Below are 23,836 nucleotides of genomic sequence, written 5' to 3' on the forward strand. Positions count from 1 at the left end.
ATCATTTTAACAGACATGCAGGAGGGTTTCTCATAGGAGGCTGCATCACCTCTCTAAATGACATGAACACATCTCTGCTTGAAATTGGGAGTGCCCAGCCCCTTGCCCTAGACTTGCTCTCCAGAGCTCAGCTTTCACAAGGACTTTCACAGCCCTAGTCAGTTCTGTATATGGAGAAACCACAAGCCATCATTTTGAACACATTTCCTTGTTTAAATGTAGGTCAGGTGCCAGACTTTCAGCCTGGTCATGAAGCCATTAGGACAGTTAGCAGCATTTAAGAGCAGTGGATGCACAGTTGACTTCCAGCAGTGGTGCCCAACTGACATTTTATCAGAGGCACCCTGTCACACCTGAGCGAGGTGCTGAATGCTGCCTGAGACCTACCACTGAGAAATATTGGTAAGTTTTCAAACGCCACCAGTTTTCTTGCTATTGGCAGGAGTTGTAGGAATCTCCAGACTAGAGAGGAACAGGGTCTCGGGGTGCAGACAGATGACTGAGTTATGATGACTCCTCCAGTTGCTGTCTGTCAGACTCATCGCAGTAGCTCGCAGCTTGTACGGGTTTTGCTGAAGGGTGGCAGCAGATAGAAGCTGGGTTGTTGATGCTGATACCAACCTCAGCCATCTGGTCCACCCATCTGAGGGATGCAACTGCTCCAGGGCAAAGACGCTCATCTGCTCCCCAGTCTGGCTCTAAACTGCCACTGTTTTCAACCCCAGGGCTTCAAGCCTGGTCAGCCTCTCTGCAGTTGTTTCTTTGAATGATTTCAGATGGAATAGGAAGCAGGGCTGGACAGAAATAAACCCTTTGCACACCAGGTTCTTCTTCCTAAGGTACTTGCTTGAGCTGAACATCATCTAAATTACAGTGGACCAGCTTTACTGTATCTAAAAACACCATATGCATATAAAATGGATTAATAAAACCATTTTATAATGGTTTTATAACAGTCTGTTTACTCTCAGACTGTCTTGTTGGGTTTCTGTTTTGCATCATGTGGGGTGAAAACCTCTAAAAGCTTTGAACCAGAATAAGTAGGTTCTTGGAATTTTTCTTACTCAAATAAAGTTAAATAAAATACATTGACCCTAAATATTTGAGATGACAAATTAGTTGAAATAAACTGCTACTGAAAATCAGTGTGTAACACAACTAATAACAGACAAGGCTTGGAAATGAAATGATACAAGGCGCTGGCGTTTTGTTTTGATATTTTACCATTATGAAGGTAATGGTTCATATCTAATGAAAAACATGGCCTGGAGTAAGTTATGGAAGTAATTTTCTCATGTTTCAATAAATGTGTAAATCCAGAACTCAGTCTACAAGTGAATAATCATATGAGTGAAATGAATGTGAAACAATCAAGCAAATAACTGTTTTTACATGTTAAGTATCAAATACAACAGGGTACAATGGCATTACTTCTTCATTGCCTCTGTTTGAATGGTACATGGAAAACTTTTATTACAGCTTTCTGCAAATCTCATGCTGGTGCTTTTTTCAAGGAAATAGCCAGGTTCCTTGTTTCATTCTATACCAAGAGAAACAGAGAGTACTGCACTGGTTTAAAAGCAAGAGGGCAAATACTCTACAGATTTCTAGATGTTGGCTGTGGACTCATCATTTATTTAGGAAGTTGCTCCACTCTTACCATACATGTATACAAACATATCAGCCTATGTATTAATTTTTAGTAGGAGGTCAGACTTTAAAAAAACAAACAGAAAATGAGAGAAGGTGAATCTTAAGCCCAGCATCTCACAGATGGACATGAAGTCTGACACCCTTGTTATTTAAACACAGACAGATGGATTTCCACTTCAGCCAGAGGATAAGACAACACTCATTCTTCCTGTCCTTTGAAGCCTCAGCTTCAACTCTTGCAATCTCCAAGTGACTTCAGAAAGGAAAAGTTTCTCCACAGACAAGGTCCCTGAAGCAACAGGGTATGTAAACTGAAGCTTCTGAGGTCACACAAATTCATGGAGTTAACTTTCTTTGTGGTTAGGGAATGACAAATTGTGATTTGTTATTGCAGGCTGCCAAAAGAGTGGCGCAGCAGATTCCCTCTTCTTTCCCGTTAAAATGCTGCTGCGGCTTGCATGCTCCTTCACCAAAAAAGTATGTGCATATGTGGCAGAAGCCCAAATTATACAAAGCAGATGACAATATCATAGAATCACAGAATGGTTTGGGTTGTAAAGGACCTTAGAGAACATCTAGTTTCAACCCCAATATGACTGACATCTTCAAAGTCTGAAAAAACAGTAAAGCAGAAGAAAAAATACTGGATAATTTTTTTCATCAGCCCTCTTTATCAAACATTGGACATGCCATCAGATATGAAACAAGGTTTTCCACCCACTTATGAGATGGGGAAGTAGCAGCAAGGCTAAGAAGCCTCCATGGAGGAGAAAATTCTTCATATGCTAAAGGGTTTTGTGAACTAGCCTAAAAGATGTATAACTATGTAAAACACAGTTTTATATAATAGAAAAAAATGAATGAAACAAATGATTCAGAAAAAGATCTTCCAATTCACAGGACAGAACAGCACACATTCATAATTAAGTGTCTAGTCCATGTCCTGTGCCAGTAGCCATCAGTCCCAGCTGTACTGGCAAAGGAAGCCCAGACCTTCCACCCTCCAGAGACCTGGGCATGGACCTCCTCTCCATCTGCAGCAACACACAACTTCCACCACAGCATCCTTGGACATGGAAATGTGGCAGGGGTCTGGGATGCCATCTCACTGCCATGAAGTCTTTCTGTGTTCCTCCTGGCCTGTTTAGTGATCTTGCACCAACCTGGTCATCAGCTTGCTCACATAACTTACTTCTGAGTAATCCTCTAGGAGACTGGTGTGTGCTACTTGCTCTGCATTGCCCTCAGCACAAGCCTGCTCATCAAACACCACAAATCACCCTCCACTACTTATGACACCGCTCAGTGAAGTGATGCCAGGTAACAAAAGAACAAGGAGTGTAATTTCTTAGCATAAAGAATGCTGTCATTTGCTGTTGTGCCTGAGTGTGAGGGCAATGGATGCTGCACAAAAGCACCAAATATTCTCAGCTTCCCAAGTGGGAGTGTACTCATTTAGCACACAGAGTCCTTCCTTGGTGAAATAACCCAAGCTCTTGTGCTGAAAAGCCTCGAAGAGAGACTGGCATGTTAAAGAGTGTTGCATGTTTATTTTCAAGGTTGTTAGGAAACAGAGAAGTCCTCTTGAAAATTTTGTATCAGACTCTGTCTCTGGTGGTTGCACTCAGATTGCCAGACCCAGACTTTCCTGCAGCTATGAGCCAGGCCACACTGAAACCAGGCTGGCTTCTGAAACCAGACTATACCAGTGGGCAAGCTGGGATGGCATGGAGAGCACTGGGCAACCCTCCCCTCTCTCCGCAGAAGAAACAGGCAGTGCTGCTATGGTAAATGTCTCTGGTCCACCAGGTAGGACTTGAAGAAATAGCTGCCTTGTCTTGTGACCACGAGGTCTTCAGTGAGCTTGTCAGGATGCCACAGGACCGTGAAAATCAGCCATCACTGTACTAAAGCAAAGGCAATGTCTGCTAAACTTTCTGCACACACTCTTCACAGTTTCTGGTCAGTGTACTTTGAAGACAGGCCTGTTGTGGATTCAATCACTTGCCCATCTTTTTAAGCTAAGGGCTTACAATTTCCTACTTAAGAAGTCCCACTTAAAAAAAAAATTAACTCAGAGATATCATGGAAAGCAAAACACACTGAGTGAAATCTGCAAATTCTGGCCCTCATCAATGAAAATTTAAAATGTTAAAAACATGAGATAAGGGAGGAACTCAGTCCCTCTTTCCCACAGCATTTCATGCCTGCTTTGTGTTATATATCTACCAAATTATAAGCTCCTTGAGAGAGAACCATTTTCCTTTTGTTTGGTTGTGAACACACAGTTGGAAGTTTAAGCACCTAGCATACAGAGAAGCATTCCTGTATGCTCTTTTGCCTAATTTTAAAATAAGTTAAATAGAATATACATAATAGCCATTTAGTTAGATAAAAGGCAGCTGGAGCCACCCCTGGTGTTTATTTCCAAACCATTACACATCACTAGCAAGATACTCCCCATGACCCTCTGATCTCATAAGGTTCATAAACAACACTAAAAAACAAAGCAACTGCAAGCTTTATTTCTGCTCCTTTTCCTCCAGCTCTCTTCACTGATGAAACAAACCAGGACAAGCTTTCCATGTCTTTATTTCACTACCAGCACCACAATCACGATAGCTCATGCAGGGCAGAGCAGGGTCTGATGAGCAACCCACTTCCACAAGCAGTCTGGCTGTATCACACCATCAGTTGAAAGTCATCACATAACTGGACCACGACACCAAATACATTTCACAACTCTCATCTCTGAGATCTTCAGTATCCATGTCTGTCGTCTTATAAAGATGACACCCCAACTGCATATCCAGTATTTAAATAAATAAGTCCATTCATCAGACACAGCACCTTGATGGTTTCTACGTGCTTTGGGAGGGGCTGTAGCAATGGAGTGCATCGGTTCTTAACACAGTTTAGAAACACACAGAGTACCAAAACACAATATAGTTCAATCTATATGCATGCACTTACAGCCATATAAAAGTCCTTTTAAACTTCACAAGAAGCATCATTATACCAGGAAAAATGCCTCGCTGGGAAATTATCTCAGTTTAACCAAATTCTTTGTAAACTAGTGATTGAACTCACAAAAACCCCTGAAATATAGACAAACTTTACTCTGCTGAACCCACCCTGGGTCTGCCTACTCCTAACGTATGCTGGTGCCACCTCTGAGTAGAGGACCTGAGTTAAGCACTGGAACAAAACCAGCCTTCCCTGTGGAAAGGGAGCAAAGGTTCATGAAAGACTTGAAAGGAGGCTTTCTCGAGCTTAACAACAGCTGTGCTGCCAATGTTTTCAGATTATTTTTCCCCCTATAACCTTTGTGTCAGCTTCTGAAATGAATGGCTTTGGCTTACAAACCTGTGCTCCTGGACCAAACAGCCCTGTGAAGCTAGCAGTCCCTTTCAACCTCACCTCTTGTGTTGCTAACTTTAGATCCTATTCCTTCCCCTCCCCTGCTAACAGGGCCAGAGATGTAGGTGCGAGTAAGCTTGAGCCAAACATTATGAACAGCCCACAAAACACTGTGGTGCTAGGACAAGGAGACACATTGTTCCTGCACGAGCTGGGACAGCTTGAGCTTTTTGGTGGGACACTGCAGCAGTTGCTCCATGTCCCACAGATTTCTGAAACAAGTGGTACCAATGCATCACTAGGTGAGAATTTTGTGTTTTGGATCATAAATACGTTGTCTGGGATTTTCTTTTTCTGCACTTGCTGCAGTTTCTAGAGGGAATCATATTGCATTGCAGGCCAGCTAGCTTGGCTGTTGAAGACCAAGTGTGAAAATAGTGGCAGTAAATCCCATCTGAGCCATTCTTGCAAAACATGGATATGAATATATCTTGCAGTACACAGGTTTTATCACAGCATACTCTTCCAGCTTAGGTTTCAAAGGTGAAGCTATAAGCATGTTAGGCAGATTACTGCCAGCACTGGAGGATGTGTTCTCGGGAGAGCAAAGACCTGTGCTGGCCCTGTGCTAAATGTTCCTCCCACTCACTGGTACCCACCAAGCTCTCCTCAGCGTATGCACGTGTTTTATTTTTCCAGACTGAGGTGTTATCAGCAAACTCCAAAGTTTACACGAGGTGGATGATAGAACTCATTTGATCCAATGAGGCTTGTATTGATGAAATATCATTTAGATTTGATGAAATACCTAGTTCTGTATAAATTTACTGCAAAAATCTACTGCATCATATATGTGGCATGCCTGTTGTCTCAGAAGAAATACAGTTTTACTTCCACTGGTTTTAGGGGAAAAGTCATAGTTTTAAAATGGGTTATATGCATCTCTATGGACATAAACACATTCTCTAAATTGTCACAGAGATTTCCACAGAAATGAGCATATAGCAGAGAGTCATCATTTCAGTTTCATATATTAATGAACAAGGAATTACATTCCTTTTACAGCAACTGTCCTCCAGCATACCCCTACCTTAAGGAACATAGTACTTCAAAATGCTGACAAGAGCAAAGTCTGCAAGCCCTTTCTTTAATTATCAGACAGTAAGCAACCATAAGAGAAAGCACTGGAAAATGTACACTTGCAAGGGCTTTTTTTTTTTTTTGCAGGTACTGGGAGATTTTCTGTCTTCCCTTGTTTTTAATTTATAAAGCTATTCCAACATTTATCTGAGCAAACAGTAGTGGTCTAAGTTACATACAGCATGAGAGCCCACTGAAGTTGCAGTCTCAGCTTCCACAGCATTACTGCAGCACTAAAATTATCAATAAAAATATTTTCACATTCTATCTGACAAAATCAACTTTACTAAGAAGTATGATATTTCTTCTAAGATAAATTTAGTAATTGCTTTTTTACTTCTCAGGTTTTTTTCAATTACGATTTTATCTAATCTAACATCTAGCCCAATATGAAAATAGATTGGAGCGATACCATGTGGCTTAAATTAAGAGATATCAGTCCAATTGTTAAGTAAGCTGGTAAAAACTTTTTACAAAGCAATGCTAATGGGAAGTGACGGTGTCAGTGCTGGAAAGCAGAGTTTGCTGTTGTAGCCCAGAGCAGCTGTGACAGTGCAGATTCAGCTGCACTGCTCCACTAACTTATTAAAATTATCTTCTGGAAAATAAACCCAACAAACCCTTCAATGCGTCAACAGGTCATTTATTTCTACTTAAAGGGTTTCATTTGAGACTCCCAACGCAACGGCCAGGAGTGATTTTCACCAAGCATTGGATATAGATCATTCACGAATTGCACAAAGGCTACTGAAAAGCCATCAGATGGGAACAGCTTTTGGTCACTACTAAACAGGGGACAGATTTGAACCAGTGACCTAGAAGTGAAAGACTTTGTAATCTGATTACCAATCCCTTGAGCCATCCCATCCCTCCCTTTTTCCTTTTTACTGATAAGAGAAAAAGAGTCTTATTACCTAAGCAACTTTTGTAGCCTGTTAGCAATGCAAAAGCTTTCATTTAGTGCTTGAAAAGGAAAGTCTCATGGGCACGCTTATTAGCCCATCTCAAGCACAAGCTCTGTACTATTTTTCCCTATTAATTTCAAAATAAATGTATTGGTATAAAATTGTAGCACAATGCTTTTTTTGATAATGATTTATAGTAAAGTTCTTGCTGATTAAAATAGGTGCTGATGAGAGGTTTTCACATAGCTGTGGAGTCAACAGATCCCTCACCGGCAAACGAAGAGACAACATGCTCCTTTTGTCAGCAAATACTCCAAAGAATATAAACACGTTACTGAAGTATGGTGCATATAAGAATCTAAACCAATTGTTTTTCCTGCATAAATCATACAGTCACAAAGATTGTTTCCTCATTCAGAAGCAGGAAGGTTTGATATGTGCTATAATTTCATCATTAAATATTTTAATGCACAAACAGGATCTCCCAAGTATGCCAAGACCCATTTAAATCGCCTTTAGGAGACAATGTTTCTCCTTTCCCTCCCCATTTCTCTTCTCAAGACACTCAGGAAGAAATGTGGGAGACCTTTTCTGCCAGTTTCCTACCTTTTTTTTTCCCTAGTCATTGTGGCCTGCATGTTAACAATCTTCCTTTTGTTGGAAGTAATAAACAAGTAGCTACACTGTAGTGGTGCAGTGTTCCTGTTTTTCTTTGCTACTACATTCAGCCAATGTCTCAAAAATTAATGCAAGTGTATCAGGATCTGAAATTAACTTTTTATAGCCATAAGCAACATCCTGCCAGGAGGGGTAAAATCCTATTACAGCAGTTCTGGCATCTCACTGCTTATAGACCATTAGTACGTACAAAATAGGATTTCAAATTACCAAATGGTGAATGCAAAAAGAGTTGTTCTTATTGATTAAACATCTTTTTTATTTCTGTTTGTTTATGAACTGATAAAGCAAAACTCGGTGATGCTTGCTCTTAAATGACAGATCTATTACTAAACATGTAATACAGGCAACCAGACTGTTCAAGACACTACATGATCATACAGAAATAATTATGAAACCTACATATTTATAATAAACACACTACACTGTCCTCTGGAGTTGTGCTATAACTTCCAGAAGGATTTTTGAGAAAGACATATACTCACCTCACTGTTTAAAAAGACATTGCTCAGGACTGGAATGGCTCAAAATCACTTTAACATTTGCAAGTAATTATTCTGGACTAAAACACCATACTTTCAATTCACTCAGCACAAAACACAACCTATTGTTATACTGGCTTGCCTTTTAATAGCGTCGAGTTCTGGCTACAGCAGTATTTTAGAAGTTTATTAAAAAATTACTTTTCCTATGTAGGACAATCATTATGTTTCAAATGTCTTAAATCTAGAACTCGTAGGTGCAGAAACCTTTATTTATACCAAATAGCCATCACCTCAACTAACAGGTCATTTACAGGGATCAGGCAATCCAGCTGTTAACTACACACATTTATGAATACTTGGTGTGAGAAAATTTAAACACTCACTGGAAGTCAGGAACACTTAACTAGAAAGAAATACTCAGGCTAAACATCAGGGAGACATAACAAAAAAAGATTCGATATAGGGCCTGATCCCAAATCATGGCTTAAGCAATGAACAGCTTGAAAACACAGGACTTAATTTCTTGAACTTGCGTGCTGGAATTTCATAGAAAAGAAAATTTTTGAACCTGTTCAGCACGCAGCACTCCTTACAGTGCTCTGCCAACTGCAGAGGACACGGGCAAGCTAACAGCAGTGCTTTCACAATGAGCTTAGTTGTCCTTATTTTGATAACATGTCTAAAACTGGTATTAATTTTCTGATGCTTGTGAAATGATGGCTGGTTTTATTAGCCTGATTAACCTGATTATTCCACCTCTTTTGTAACTCCCATCCAAAATAAATGAACCCATAAATGGAAGAAATATTTGAACTTGGAGCAGCACTTCAGGTGATTTAGTATTCTGTAATTGAGAAACATTTTTCCAAGGGTAATGTAAATGATACATGTTTTACATATACAGAAGATGGACTCTTTAAATTTCCTATTCTTGTCCTCTGCTTATCTTTCTCTTGACCTTTGCTGAAATAAATCACCCTTACTCATCAAGACTCTCCCTGACACATTTCTAACGTTGTGCATCACACTTGCTGGCTCAAAGCACAGCAGGCAAGGGATCTAAACCCCATCGCTGGGCAAACTCAGCCTTCTGGCTTTGCCAAGAATAACATTTCAAGTTGGTGGGGGCTTTTTTAGTTCGTGGGCGGTTGTTTTGTTTTGTTTTGTTTTGTTTATTTTTGTTTTGGGTTTTTTTTTTTTTTGGTTGGTTGGTTTGTGGTTATTTGTTTGTTTGTTTGTTTTTTTTATAAAATTGTTACCGTTTAGGACAATTGATTCTGCATTTGTCTGTGAGTGGTGATGACTCCATCTATGATATTAACACAAGGCTAAAATCAAAACAACAACGAATTAAACAGTCTAGGCTTTCTAATAAGAATTCAACTGTTAATTAAAGTAAGATTACGGAATTCAGCAGAGTTCTGCTCGCTGTCCCAGAAGGAAGCTGCAACCTACGGCAAGCAGTGCCCTCTAGTGTCGCCGGCTGCTGAGACCCGCGTCCCCTCCCCCGCAGCATCGCGGGGACTGCCCGCGGGAGAGGGAGCATCACACCCTTGTGCGCGCGTGGGCGCGGGATATGTCTCCGCGCGGGTTCGTGACCGCGCACAGGGATGTTACGTGGAAGGCGACCCCGCACGCCGCACTCCTGCACAGCGGCGCTTCTGTGTCCACGAGCGTATTCACTTAACTATTCTCTGCCCATGTATATGCGCTCGTACGCGTGCACACACGCACACGCACTGAGCCTGACATGTCCGAGGCATCTTTAATATTGCAGGCAGCTCAAAAAAAACCCCCCACATTTCAGTGTGAAGTAGCAGGCCGTGCATGAAAGCGGGTGTCAGAAAGCCCGGCAAAATCACTCACTGTGAAGATGTCGAACAGGAACTGCTGAATACACAATACGGGCAGCACGGCCTGAAGGGCTCGATCGGAGTGGCCAGAACAGACAGAAGATTTTGAATCCATCATAAATTACATTAAACCTATAATGAGTGTTTTGATACCTTCCCCCCTTTTTTTGTTAATTGAAGGTTAACACTATTTGGACTTTATTACAGTCAAGTATCAACAATTTTCTAAGATAACGTCTATATCTTCTAGCAAATTACCTCAAGCTTTACTCTTTGGATATAAAATTAGTCTCCCTACACTCTCAATAATTTCTCTCTGATGGGAAAAATTCTACAAAATTTCAGTAGGTGTTTTATTTGAACTGAAATTACAATGGAGTCAATGCTGGGATTGTTTAATTTTTCATTTTACAGCATAAACATTTGACAAAGACAGAAAGCTATCTGTTCATACTGTGAACGACGGTATACGTCATATGTTCATTAGCATTCTCATCTTCCATGAAGTATACAGAATAAAATTAGGAAACAAAGACAAAACATATAAAAGAAAATACAGGATGGCACCAGTTTTAGGTGCATGGAAAAAGTCCCGAACACTATAAAAAGACCTCAAAGAAATGTCAAATAAGCCACTCTCCTAATAGAGTAAAACAAAAATCAAAAATTTGAAGCCTGACAATTTCATTTGCATAAAAAGTGTGACTATTTATAAATATATGCAGATCACAAGATGTTTGTATTCTGTTTTTTCATCTAAAGCATTAATACACATTTATTCCCATCCTTGCATTTTAGAAAGAAATGTACATAATTAGGCTTTTACGAAAAAACTACAACACACATTATAAATTTATTCCTGTTTAAGTTGAAGGCAGCAAATACGTATTAATTCAAGAGATAAAAGCTTGGAAACACAAGGTTCAGAATGACAGTACTTACATATTTAGATATCTTAAAATAACCATTAGGGTAAAATTGCCGATAAAACTTTAATAGTGTAAGATTCATTAAAATCTCTAAATGCAATATAAACATTTAGGCTTAATATCATAATGGAGCCAAATAAAAATGTATTTAGAAGATTTTGTCATTAGATTTTAGCAGTAATTTAGCATTCTCGAAAAGTTAGCAACATTCAACTGCATTTACAGCAGACGCTGCATCTATGGATATTTTATCAATAAATATTGTTTTAGGAGATGGTGCTACCACCCACCCCAAACCCCGGCATGGTTCAGTGCAGTAAAAAACAGTCCAGGAGGCGGAAGGCAAAGTACAATTAGATACTACAAATATTAAGAAAATTTTTATTATTTTCCCCTGTCAAACACAATGATGCTAGCAGCTATTTTAAGGAAAAGACAAGGTTGCTTGCCGTAGCACCACTTGATCCCTCATGCCTAAGGATGTCAACCTACTGCAGAAAATATGACACAAGGTTACACTTTAGGCTGGCTGGCGAAAGTTAATTTTGCAGAGAAAAGCGGTTGTTATTTACCCAAAGCTCAGGCCATGAACTGCTTGCTTGAGTACAGGGAGCGCATGAACAAGGAGCAGCTCCACGCGGGCATCTGTGTGGCATGAGTGACACCAGCAAAAGAAAAGAGGAACCAGAAGACTGACGTCTCCTCAGCATTACTCATTATCTCTGCACTGCAAGGGGGGTTAAAATCAAAGTGGAGGCTTTTTTTGGGACCTGGGTTTGAAGCAGGTGGCTGGGGTGCACTGGCTTAGCAGCAAAGGGAGGAAAGGGATGGATGTAGGCTGTTGTGCAAGGGCATGCATCGAGCATTCGCTGCTGACAGGCTGGAAAGTTTCACTTGGGATACATCTGGGTGGAAGAGGAGTAATTGAAGGGGAGTGTGTCAATCTGAAAGAGGTCAGGGGGAAGCAGGGAAGGACTGAAACACAAATCCTGCACTACCAGCATTGATATGTCTTTGATGACGCAGAAAATTAGTCCACTAAAACTTACTACAAATTTTTTACTAGTACTATGTACAACGTGTAATTCTGTGTGGAGATGTATTAGAGGTATGCAGGGAGACACACAGAACAGCACACCGTGGCGTATGCATGTATGCATTTGGCTTACTAAATGCAGGCAGATGCTTTTCCCTATAGGATGCGTCTCCTGGACTACCTGATTTAGAAATATTTGTTTATACTGCGAAAAGTTACTTCAGTCTGTATGAAAGAGAAATAGAAGGCAGAAAGATTTTTTTTTCATTCAAAATAAGGTATCTCAAGCAATGTGTGTTATATAACTAAATTTAATTTTGTGCAATTATAAACTATAGACTTACTACCCTTTTCCATATATTCACGCAAATCTACCAGATGTAGTGAGACTGAAATTTCAAATTTCTTTTTTTCTGTAGCACTTGCTTCTCAATTAGAGCAAAAATTTTCACTTAGATTTTACTTAGCAGAATACTGCAAAATATAAAAGTATATTGTACATACAAAAGTAGTGCAATCCAAAGCAATGCAAATAATAACCCATCACTACCTGCTATACAATTCAATAAATATCAGTTTTGCCCAGCCAAAAAAGGATTTAGCCTCTACTTAAATAGGACAGTTGCTTTGGGTTTTTTTTCCTGGAGAAAAAAGGCAGTGGGAAGCAACATGAGAGTCTGCAGAGCAGGATGATTCTAATTGTTTTGCCTTTATTGCGCACCATTGTTAGGAACACTACTACTCATTACCCTTTCAACAATAAAATAAAAACTGCAACCTCACTAAATCTGATGTTAAGCAGCCTCTCCTAAAAATACAAACATGACAGAAAATTAGCATTTCTGGAGACAGGGAGGCTCTATCAATTCCCTCTGACTGCTGCACCGGATCACAAGTGTTGAGGAGTTCTTTATCAAGTCCTTGTCATTTAAACACCTCATTTTACCTAAAAAAAATACTAGCATAAACTTCTGTGACTTTTACAAAATGCACTTACAGTATCTCACAAATTATGGAAGACCATTAAAAGCTTTTGAGTGAAAACCAAATACCTTCTACCCATCATATAGGTAGGAATGAAGCAACAGAAAACATTCTTAATTGCTCCATGGTATCTGTCACATTAGCACTACCTGGACTTTCAAAAGATTTCTCTAGTAAAACAGCACAGAACCATCTCTTAACTTCAGTAAGGTGCTTGTAAAATGAAAATGTCTCAGCGACATGGGAGAGAAATGACACTTCAGACATCCTCTGTAATTTTTCCAGTCTCTAAATACCACAGTTGTACAAACTAAAAAAACAAAAACAAACCAGACCCACAGACTTTAAAATTACCACAGACTCTGAAATTTCATTCTTTATTTACTCGGAAAATGTCAGCCCTGCATTAGAAAAATGTCACTTTTTGCCGTGGAAGTTAGATTTTTTTCACAGGAAAGCTTGAAATTGCGGTTTTACATTGTGCTGTTTTATTTTACTCAGACTTTACCAGTAAAAGTGCTTGCTTGTATTCCTGAAGCCCAGCAATCAAGCATTTATTAAAACCCATTCAAAACACTTATTTTAACACATACAGTTCATTACTTGGGGAAATATCTACTGAGAAAAATCTCACTACACAACATACATGGAAGGTATTTGAAAGTCTGGAAGTTCTATGTACATCTTCATCATGTTTTTCTAAGGCATCCACTCTGTTTAACACTGCAATGCTATGCATACCACAAATACTTTTTTTCCCCAGAGATTTTTTCTACCTGAAGAAATTAGATTTCTTTTCTTCATTTTAATTGCATATAAACAATCTTGTCGTGATCTTTTTTTTTTTTTTTTTTTCAAAACTGAAACCATTTGCAAAAGATCTCTTTTGTTACCAGAAATTTTTTGGGTCTTGTTGCCCTGCATAGCTCATACATATAAACAAGTCCAGCGTTTTTCTTCAACTGAATAACACAGATAATGGGCTTCTATGAGATATTAAGGCTCTTCTTTTATTTCAGAATTAAAATGAAGTTCCACTTCCCACTTAAGAGATTAGCCCATATTTAGCCCATGCCCATCTTCTACATTCATTGACTAAAATATCAGCAAAAGACAGCTTAAAATAAATGGTAAGTGTTGCAGATGCACAGTCTGTGCACAATGCAGACACACAAGATACATAATGCTTGCATAGGATGTAAGTTCATAAAACAAAATAGTTATTGGTATAAACACCCACCGATTTCATTTATATACTGAAACAAAATAGAACAGATTTCCAGTTACTATCCTACTTTTTTTTTCCCCTGCAGATTTTTGAAATCTGTATTTGCATGTTCATCCTCTATGCTATGAAAAGCTCAGAATTCATCATCAATGCAAAAACCAAAAAAGATCCTCTGTTCCAATAGGTCAACACGTTCTTTTGTGATTTTAATAATGGCCTGTCCTATTACATTTGTTATTCATATAGAATAAGGATAGACAGTTTTTAGGTATTATACAGCTTTCTTCTGGAATATTAGCTTTGTGGCTTTGAGAGGCCATTTTCTAAAGATCCTAATAGTAAAATGACATCTTGGGAAATGTTACATTCTCACCACATTTGCATGATAATGAAGATCAAATTTCATATATGCTACCTGAATTATACTTATCTAAGTTTTGTTTTACCAAATGACCAAAGGAATATGTTCCCTAAGCCAGAGTATCACAATACAATGCAAAACATTACTGCTTCTGTGAAAGACATGAAACTATAATCCAAACGATTAAAAAAAGCCTGCACAATTTATGCTGTTCAGTTAACATGATCTCAGCTGTATATCTCTGAATATTTATTTCCTTCAAAGAAAATTCTACAGCATCCACAAAAATATCCATAGGACATTTTCTAAAAGTAATAAAGGAACATCTCTGTGATGCTCAGTGCTCTGTAGGAGAGGAACTCTTCCATAACATTTATTTTTTACTGACATGCAGTACTATTACGTGCTTGGTAAAGTCCACATGTCAGCTCATTCACTATGTGTGAGCCATCCTTTGGGTATAACCACATTTCACCTCTACCTACAGGAAAGTATATGTGTAAAATAATTTTCTAACCACAGAAATAAGTTTGGTAGACAATAATAACAGGCACTTTGCCTATAATTAGGCACATAGACAAACATGTGGCTCTCAGAAATTGCAGTGGTAGATTTCAGAGCTCCTGATTACGGGTTGTTATTACAGCAGACATTGAAAAGCTCCATCCCTACCAGAGTGAGTCAAGAACCCATTTGCTAAACCTGGGTTTGGAAAGACAGCCCCCAACACACCATGTCAGTAACACCAAGGACACTTTAGGAAAGTATTTGTCTTCTCTGATCAACATCGAGCTGATCAGTCACTGGTCTGATAAGCAATTTACCTGCATGATCCGTTTTGGAGTGTGCTTCTAGAAAATTAAAATCCAACCACAGTTTTATGCTGAAGGTGTCATATTTTTCTAACACTGAAGAAAATGTAGTACAAATCATGCGAGTTACAAACTGACGATATTAATCTAAGCAAAGACACCAGCACACACAGTTTTAGGTTAATTCTCCACTTACAATTGTGAAATCTTTGAAGATAGTTTTGATTTTTGCTGGAGGCTATAGGCATTATTTTAAAGAAAGAAAAACACAGCATGGAATAATTAGTGTAAATAATAGCCATTTTATTTAATGTAGTTTTTCAGTACACTGTGGTCTATGCTGCACTATAACTGCAGAAACACATCCAAATTAAGTAGAAACCAACAACAACAACATAAACAAACAAACCAAACCAAACCAAACCAAAAAAAACAACCAAAAAAAAAAACCAAACCACAAAAAAACCCAAGTTATCCTGGAACAGAAAAAAAAAAAAAAAAAATGGAAAGGCCTATACTCAAAGGAACATCTGAATAAAATTGAGACATCTGCAGTAGAGTTTTCCCTTCTCCCTAGAATGTTTGAGATGAACTCGGCATAACAGTGCCTTCCAAGAAAAGACAGGGTGATCAATGCAGGAGCACATCAGGCTCCCTTGGACAGGCCAATCAATGCAAGAAAGAACCTTGCCCAGGGCCTTATGCAAATAGAAGCACGTCCTGCAACCCAGGGAGGGAACATGCGCAATAGATCAATGGCATCTGAAAAACCTTACAGCTATATCAGCCTCAGACAGTAAATATATAATGATGAATCCCTCACGTTCAGCCCTGAACTCCTTAAACTACATTATTTTCAACAGCTGGTTTAAAAAAAATAAATGTGCTGGGGCTGTAGACTGCAATGGTGGTGAAGTGAAATAAGATTACTGAGGGTTAAATTAACAATGCCTATTTTTTTTTTAAGGCTGCGAAAATATAATCACTGTACTTTAACACCTCGTAAAAGGCTGGCAGTTATGTGCCCGCCACGGTAGGGACTGAGAGAGGGGTGGCTGAGGCTTTATGTTGTTATTTTGTTTTGAATTTTTTTCAAGATATAATACTCCTGTCAGATGTCTAGAGCCAGTCTAGGACAAAATATAATACAGATACTGACAAGCAAATAAAATGCCTCAGCCTTATTTAAGGGAAGAACCTCATGCCCTTTCTATACTGATATTACAGGACACTGAGATTCACTATTGCAATTAATTGGCCTTGAAAATGGAAAAGAGAAAAATAACTAATTAAATTATTTATTTTTCATATGTTTATGATAAAATTTTACTCCTGCACTTTGATACATTGCATTAAAATCTCAGTTCAGTTCTGCAGTGTTAAAAGCAGAATTTTCTCAATTATATGTAAAACCTACTCATGTATTTTTATTTCATATCACATTCAATCAAAGCCCTTAAATAGAATTATTTTAACATTTAAACATTGGTAGTTATGCTATTATTAATATTAAAATACTTCACTAATATACAGAAAGAGCTATCCAACACATCTTCACTAGATTAAAAAAAGGAAAGTTCTAAGGTAAAATGCAAATTCCAGTTGCTTCTTATAGTACCACAGTTTAAGAGCTCCCTTTGCCACAGTATATTTGGATTCCTTTTACTCCACCTGGATTTGCAATGCCTAATACATTATTAACTTGTATTCCTCTGATTGATCCGCTAAACTGGGTTTTAAAGACTTATAAAATCTCTACTGTTCCACACAAAAGCCATACATATACTTTTCAGCATGAAACATTTAAAAAACAGTAACACAATACACTTGTGTAGTCTTATCAGCATAAGATCATGTCACAGAAATGGGAAAAAGTATGAAATAAAAGTAAGACAACTTCCTTTTTTAATTTTTTTTCCATTAAAACAAACCAAATGCCAGAATTTAAAACAACTTAATATTTCAGCTGAAATAATCTAAATTCACCAGAAAACTTGTCAGTGCATAATATGTTTGATATTCCCACATCTTTCATTCTATAAGCAAATATAAAACTCCTACTGTTCTTCTTTATTAATGTTCCTATATACATTCAAAAAGAACTGCAAACCTTCAGACGGTGTTGATACGTTGTAAAATCTTTAATATTATGCTGTTCTCCAAATCAAGCTAAGGGGGTAACAACCTACAAAGCTAAATAAAATGCCAGGTTTTTTTCATACTATACATGCTGGGAAAAAAACCAAACCACAACCAACATACTTAGTTGTTTTACTCTCCAGCCAGTTCAATGCATAGCCAGATGCAATGATCACATCCACATAAAATGGTGTTCTAGAAATTTAATTTTTCTGTCCTGATGCAACACAGCAAAAAGAGGCACTTGCTGGTAAGAACCGGAAACAGCTGGATTAAATAAAATAAAAAGCAAGATGCGCATTCATAGAAGATTTTATGATTAAGAAGGCAAAGTCTGAAGATCATCAGGCTCGATGGGACAAAAAGGCAGTAAGTTTGTCCAGGACAACAGGAGACGTGACTTTTTATTGATGCAGGAGGACAGCACATGTGCCAGCATCTCAGGAATTCACCTCAGAATGCCAAAAAAGAGATGGACTGAAATAGTTTACATCAGAGAAATTGCGATAAGGCAAACATGTGCACTGTCAGGTATTTAAGAGGTTCAGGACAGAAGATATGTCTCCTGCTACCGTTGATGAATTTCCCCAGAGCCTGGAACAGCTCTGATGAATATGAGATGGTTCAGACAGCAAACACCTCAACGGAACTGTAACTTCTGCAAAGTTTCTACAACCAGTGAGGAAATAAATAGCAAGCCAAGAAATTCAGGAAAACCAGTCATCCTGGTCCTGAAATTAATTGTCAGGATTAACAATGTGCTCTACACATTTTAAGGCGATGGTTGCACAGAGACATTGCCCATCAGCTCTGAGAGGCTCAAGGGCTGAAGTTTATTTGCAAACAGCTGAAAGGATGACTGATGTATACTTTGAACATGGTTCTGTGCTTTGGCTTTTTTTCCTTTCATAGCAGGAATTTGAAGTGAAAAATAAACTGACTGATAAGTTATACTGTCTAGCAGAATTTCAAACCATTGAAACTATGCAGGAAAGGACAATAATACAAAGAAATCTACTGAATCGGAAGTTTCTTGTCAGATATAGAGACAGATACCAAATATGGTTTGATTTAATATCTTCATTAATGATCTGGAATTAATTAAATTTTCAAGTGACAAAAAAGTGGGAGAAACTGCCAAGAGAAGTAAGGCATGAAAGAAATATAAAACAAGCTTTCAAAATTCACAGACCTATAGCACAAAAGGGATCGTTATGACAATTCCATTTGTTATCCTGTGCAACAAGAGCCACAACACAGCTAGATTTAATTTGGAACACTGTGAGATAACATTGTTTGGGGGGGTGTTGGGAGGAAATAATCTACATTCACATCTACTACATTCAGTACCACTAGGGAAAGGAAAATTGAGAGCAGTAAAATACTTCGAGGATACATGAACATTAGCAGGTACCAAATTCAAAGACACTTTAGAAAATAAAAATTTAGTACCATTTTGGTTGCATTGACCAAAATCCTACCCAGAAGACCCCTGAAGTTCACCTTGAGCAAATGATGTTAATTGCACTTAAAATAGAAAGTTCAATTCTCAGCATACTACCAAAGAAATACTGACAAACAGAACTATGGACAAATAGACATACAAAATAAAAATAAAAAAAAAATTAATAGAAGATACAGTTATATAAGTTGAGCAACAAGAGAACAAGTACACGGAAATATGAGAATAATTGCTACAGATCAGAAACCTTTTCAAGCAGAAACCTATATGTTCACTGTGTAGTGTATGGATTTTAAAACAGTGCAAAGAAATTATAAAAATATAAAACTAATGAAATGATGCAACTCTAGAAAAGTCTCTGCAAAGACATGCAGAAATACCTTTCACCTCCAAGTCCCATAGGATACAAACACATATTTCCAAGTAATCCTAACTTTTACCCATCGCCAGTGTTTATTTTATAATCAACATTCCAACTTTGGTGTCAAGCTAGAAAAATAATATGAATGGTACAATGAGATGAAAAGTGATGATGGGTGGTGCCTGCAATTACTACTCAGTATAACATTCCAGTCCATGAAATATTGCCCTTCTCTTTTCGGAAAGAAGTGAGGAAGGGGCATATGTATAGCTAGCCAGAGACCATGGACTGAACTGAATGAAGCAAGAGATATCACATTAGCAAATGATTAAGATGAAGCAAAATGTAATGAGGCTGAGCATGTTATTTAGAGCAAAGCAACGAGGAGGAGGGATGAATATGCAAAAAAGAAGTTTTGCATATTCTGGAAGTGGCCAGTGCTCAGGCTTTCATTGTTGCCATCCTCTCCTCTCACCTAGCAGCATGGCTAAGAAGGCTGTGGATGACTGAGGAAGGGGATGCCTACGTGGCATTTAAACTAAATCACTAAAAAATGAAAAAGGACATGCAGTTATGATGCTATGAACTGTGGGGTAATCATTCAATATTTCTCTGTCTCTTTCTGTTAGAGCATCCTTCCAAACTGCAAGTGCTTTAGGAAAAGTCACGACTATGTAATTGCTACTGCAACACAAATGGATAATAACAATAAACATTAGCAGGTGAAATAATGATGTCAGTGTACACTTGTCAGCTTATTTATTTAGGCCAAGAGTGGCCTAGAATGTTTATCTGCTCTGTGTTAGAATGCGCAATATATGCATAAAAATATATATATGTGTATACACACAAGAAGCTGTTCCCTAGAGCAGGTAGTGACACATACTAAGATATTTCAGTATTTTTTGCTTAATCATTTAATTTCCTTACTGCTGCAAATCTTCGCCACAAGATCTGCAATACCTGTTGCTTTCCACCTCAAGATGAAACTTGGGCATTTCAAAAAGCATTAGCAAAAATGATTCCACTGTTTCCCAAAACAAGTAAGGAGGAGGGACAAAGTTATTTGCAAACACTGCTGTTTAAAAGTTTGACCTGGTTTTGGTTCAATTGGTGCTTCCAGTGGCATGAGCCTGGAGTCAGAGAGGCACCAACTCCAGAAAAATTAATCCAAAATGGGTCCAACTGTTCATGGCTGAGAACATGCACTTGCATGTGCTGACTTTCAGAGGAACATGGACTCCTGGGTCACACCAAGGACTGACACTCTCAGCCAATTACTCACATAACTCTTGCCATGTGTGGGTCACACTGGGTAGCAGCTTTGCCCCAGTCCTGTTCCCAAACAGGACTTCCTAATCCAATGGTGAGAAACTTAATTCCACTCTAAATTTATTCATGACCAGTTTTAATCCATTTGTTCCCGTGCCAACATTGTTCTTTGGTTTATATAGCTCTCCCTCCCTGCTGTTTATTCTTCTGATGTATTTACTGAGTGCTACCAATCCCTCTAAGCTTTCCTTTACCAGGCTGAACAAGCCATGCTTTTAAAACTGTTTCTGCAACAAATACTGAATAGATGCTGAACCTTCTCTTTCTAGATATAGCTACCAAAGTTAATGTAAGAGCAACGGCAGATTACACAGCTCTTATTAAGACTGATAAGCCTAGAGGGTGTGTGTACTATCTCTATGGCTATATTGATTCTGGTGCTTATGATAGGTAGGACATCTCCATGTGGCACCATGTCGTGGCAGATCTGTGGATTCTTCATTGTTTCTAGTAAAACACATTTTCCATTGCTCTGAGGTACCAACATCTCTTCCTCATATCTCTCCCAGACTAAATTAATCTTCTCAAATGTCTCAAATTACCTCAGATTAATTGCACCAGCATGCTGGTCAGCATTAGTATTTCCCTTCCTGGGACAGAAAAAGCGAACAAATCACAGTATCACATTTGACTCTTTTGTTGAGTTACGTTAGTTTTGTCATTTACTTGTAGTCATTGGTGATGAAGCTGCTTTTCCGAGGGATTCTCCATCCCTGCTGTTCCCTGTTGATGACATCACTCTTCATGCACAAATACAGATGACTAGCCAGTCAATGCCTGTGTCCTGAATTTGTATTATTTCCTTTAATTTCTATTACTGAAGAAATTCTACTTCTAAATACCAGCAGTGACTTCACTGCTTCATGCCAGAAGTCAATATCATGAGCACATACTTAACTTTGTGTACCTATGGTAGTAACAGGAATATTAAAAGAAATCTTCATCAAGGTTAGAGACCCTAGTCCTGCCCAACCCTTTTTATACAACCCACTCTTGTGTCTCCATTAACTCTCTTGTCCACTCTCATATCTTGTTTGACCTTTTTCAGATGAACAAGCATTTTTCCAAGAAGCATAACAAAGAATAGTGGAAATAAATAACCAAAGGGAATTAAGATTCTGTTTTTACTTTCAGACTTGTTTTTCTGAGTGTGCACATCTAAGCCAGACCTGACTCAAAGAGATGCTAATGTAAATGTACAACACAGAAAAAGATGAGACCTAAAACAGGTAACTCTACCTGAGATGACTTGTCCAAAGACCAGACATATAACCCAAATCCCCATAAACCTACAAGAAGCATCCCATATTGCTCTCCCTATTGATGTTCAACATTTAAAGAGTGTTCTTTTTTTTTTTTTTTAGTTAAGTGCTCACAAAGCCTTGGACATTGAGGTGTTTTGCTTCTCAGCTCTCTACTTCCACTTCGCTCTCATGCATCCTACAGCCATCACAGATCTTGTATTATCTCTACCACACATCAGTAGAGGTATTTTGATTTAATGTGTCAGCCAGGGGAATTAAGAGTTGCATATCCACAGTACCAACTCATCAATTCTCAAGGCAAACTAAATTTAAAAAATAAGTAGATATATTTGTATTAGTATATATAAAAAGCTAAATACAACAAATCATTCAGTCTGAGACTTCAGGAAATTTAAATTAATGAAAAACTAATGACAGGTTCACAGCTCAGTCATTAAGGTTCCTAAATTGCATTTTGCCTGGGCCAGAATACTGATGCAGCCTCAGAGACTCACAGGTAGCTCAGCAGGTACCCGTCTATCATCATTATTTTGGCACCTATCAGCTCCAGTCAGGGTCAGGTCCTCGCCGTACTCGGCACAATACAGCAAAATGAAGTAGCAGCATATTGCAGACAGTATCTCAAAATGATGGACCTAAAATCATTTCAAATGGACAAAATTGTCAGATTTTGATGGAATTAGGACTCTACAGTAGACAAAGTAATTTGAACAGTGTATTTTAAGGGCTCTCATTTTAACAAAGCTGCCTAAAAATACACACACATACACACATTTTTATCTACACCTTTGTGCAAATTATCAATATATATATTCAATATTTAAGCCAACAAAGACCATAATGAATAGTTTCTCATCCACTAAAGACAATGAACCTACTTTCCTTCTCCTAATTATTACATTTCCCTGGGTATTTTGCATTTTTACAGCAGTATGAGTGTTGTAACCTGGAGATACCACTACTGATTCTCAAAATTTTGTCACAGTTCCCATGTTACTTGGTTTTTCTCCTGTGTGGGTCTTTCATGCAAGTGATGACAAGGAAAAGTATTCTTCTTAAAGCAAAATAATTGTAAAACCACAAAATTTGGCAGAAAAATTCAAAGGAGGCATTGTACCAGAAACTTCTTATTTTCTGTAAACTAAATATAGAATTGACTCCATCAACTTGAAATTCTCACTTTCTGTTAAATTTCATGAAATTATTATAAGCTTGGAGTCGGGAAAGTTTCTCAATTTGCCATCAACTAATGCAAACTGCTTCTGAAAATAAATCCCTGACTACATAGTGCAAGGGATAACAGAAGTAAGAAGCTGTGATGTGGTTCACGAATCATGGCTTGAACACAGTGACCCAACAATTACTTTTAGTAGTGTGTATTCAAAAAGTAATTTATGTGTAGATATTATTAGATGCACATTTAATTTCAAACCACAATTACATAATGTTTTAATTACTAAATATTGATACATTTTAACATATGGTTTATGATTTAGTACTTCTAATTCAAGCTATAAACATTACAACAACAATACAACTAATTACATTTATTGGTGGAACTTTAATTCCTATACATATTAATCACTTTCAGTTGTTCTCCTAGTAATCTATGACACAGCAAGGTACAGAAGAGGAGACTGAGCGGAGACCTCATTGCAGTCTACAACTTCCTCATGAGGGGAAGAAGAGGGTCAAACACTGATCTCTGTGGTGACCAGTGACAGAACCTAAGGGAATGACCTGAAGTGTCAGGGGAGGTTTAGGTTGGATATTAGAAGAAGGTTCCTCACCACGAGGGTGGTTGGGTGCTGGAACAGGCTCTCCAGAGAAGTAGTCACAGCACAAAGCCTGCC

The 23,836-nt window shown here is 38.2% G+C and overlaps 1 protein-coding gene across 8 annotated transcripts in view; it reads right to left on the minus strand.

Moving 5' to 3' along the window:
- Positions 1-23,836, minus strand: part of FAM172A (family with sequence similarity 172 member A) — a 280,969-nt gene that overhangs the window by 92,712 nt on the left and 164,421 nt on the right. Inside the window, exon 8 of one of the 8 annotated variants that reach the window (XM_017807276.1) lies at positions 22,451-22,618. The exons of the other annotated variants lie outside the window; for them this stretch is intronic. Coding sequence (XP_017662765.1) covers positions 22,466-22,618 — 153 coding nt within the window. The 3' untranslated portion in view covers positions 22,451-22,465. Of the gene's footprint in view, positions 1-22,450; positions 22,619-23,836 lie in introns of those variants that run through there. 8 annotated transcript variants of the gene reach the window in all.

The sequence above is a fragment of the Lepidothrix coronata genome, unplaced genomic scaffold, assembly GCF_001604755.1.
Source record: "Lepidothrix coronata isolate B3197 unplaced genomic scaffold, Lepidothrix_coronata-1.0 Scaffold18, whole genome shotgun sequence".
Lineage (NCBI taxonomy): Eukaryota > Metazoa > Chordata > Aves > Passeriformes > Pipridae > Lepidothrix > Lepidothrix coronata.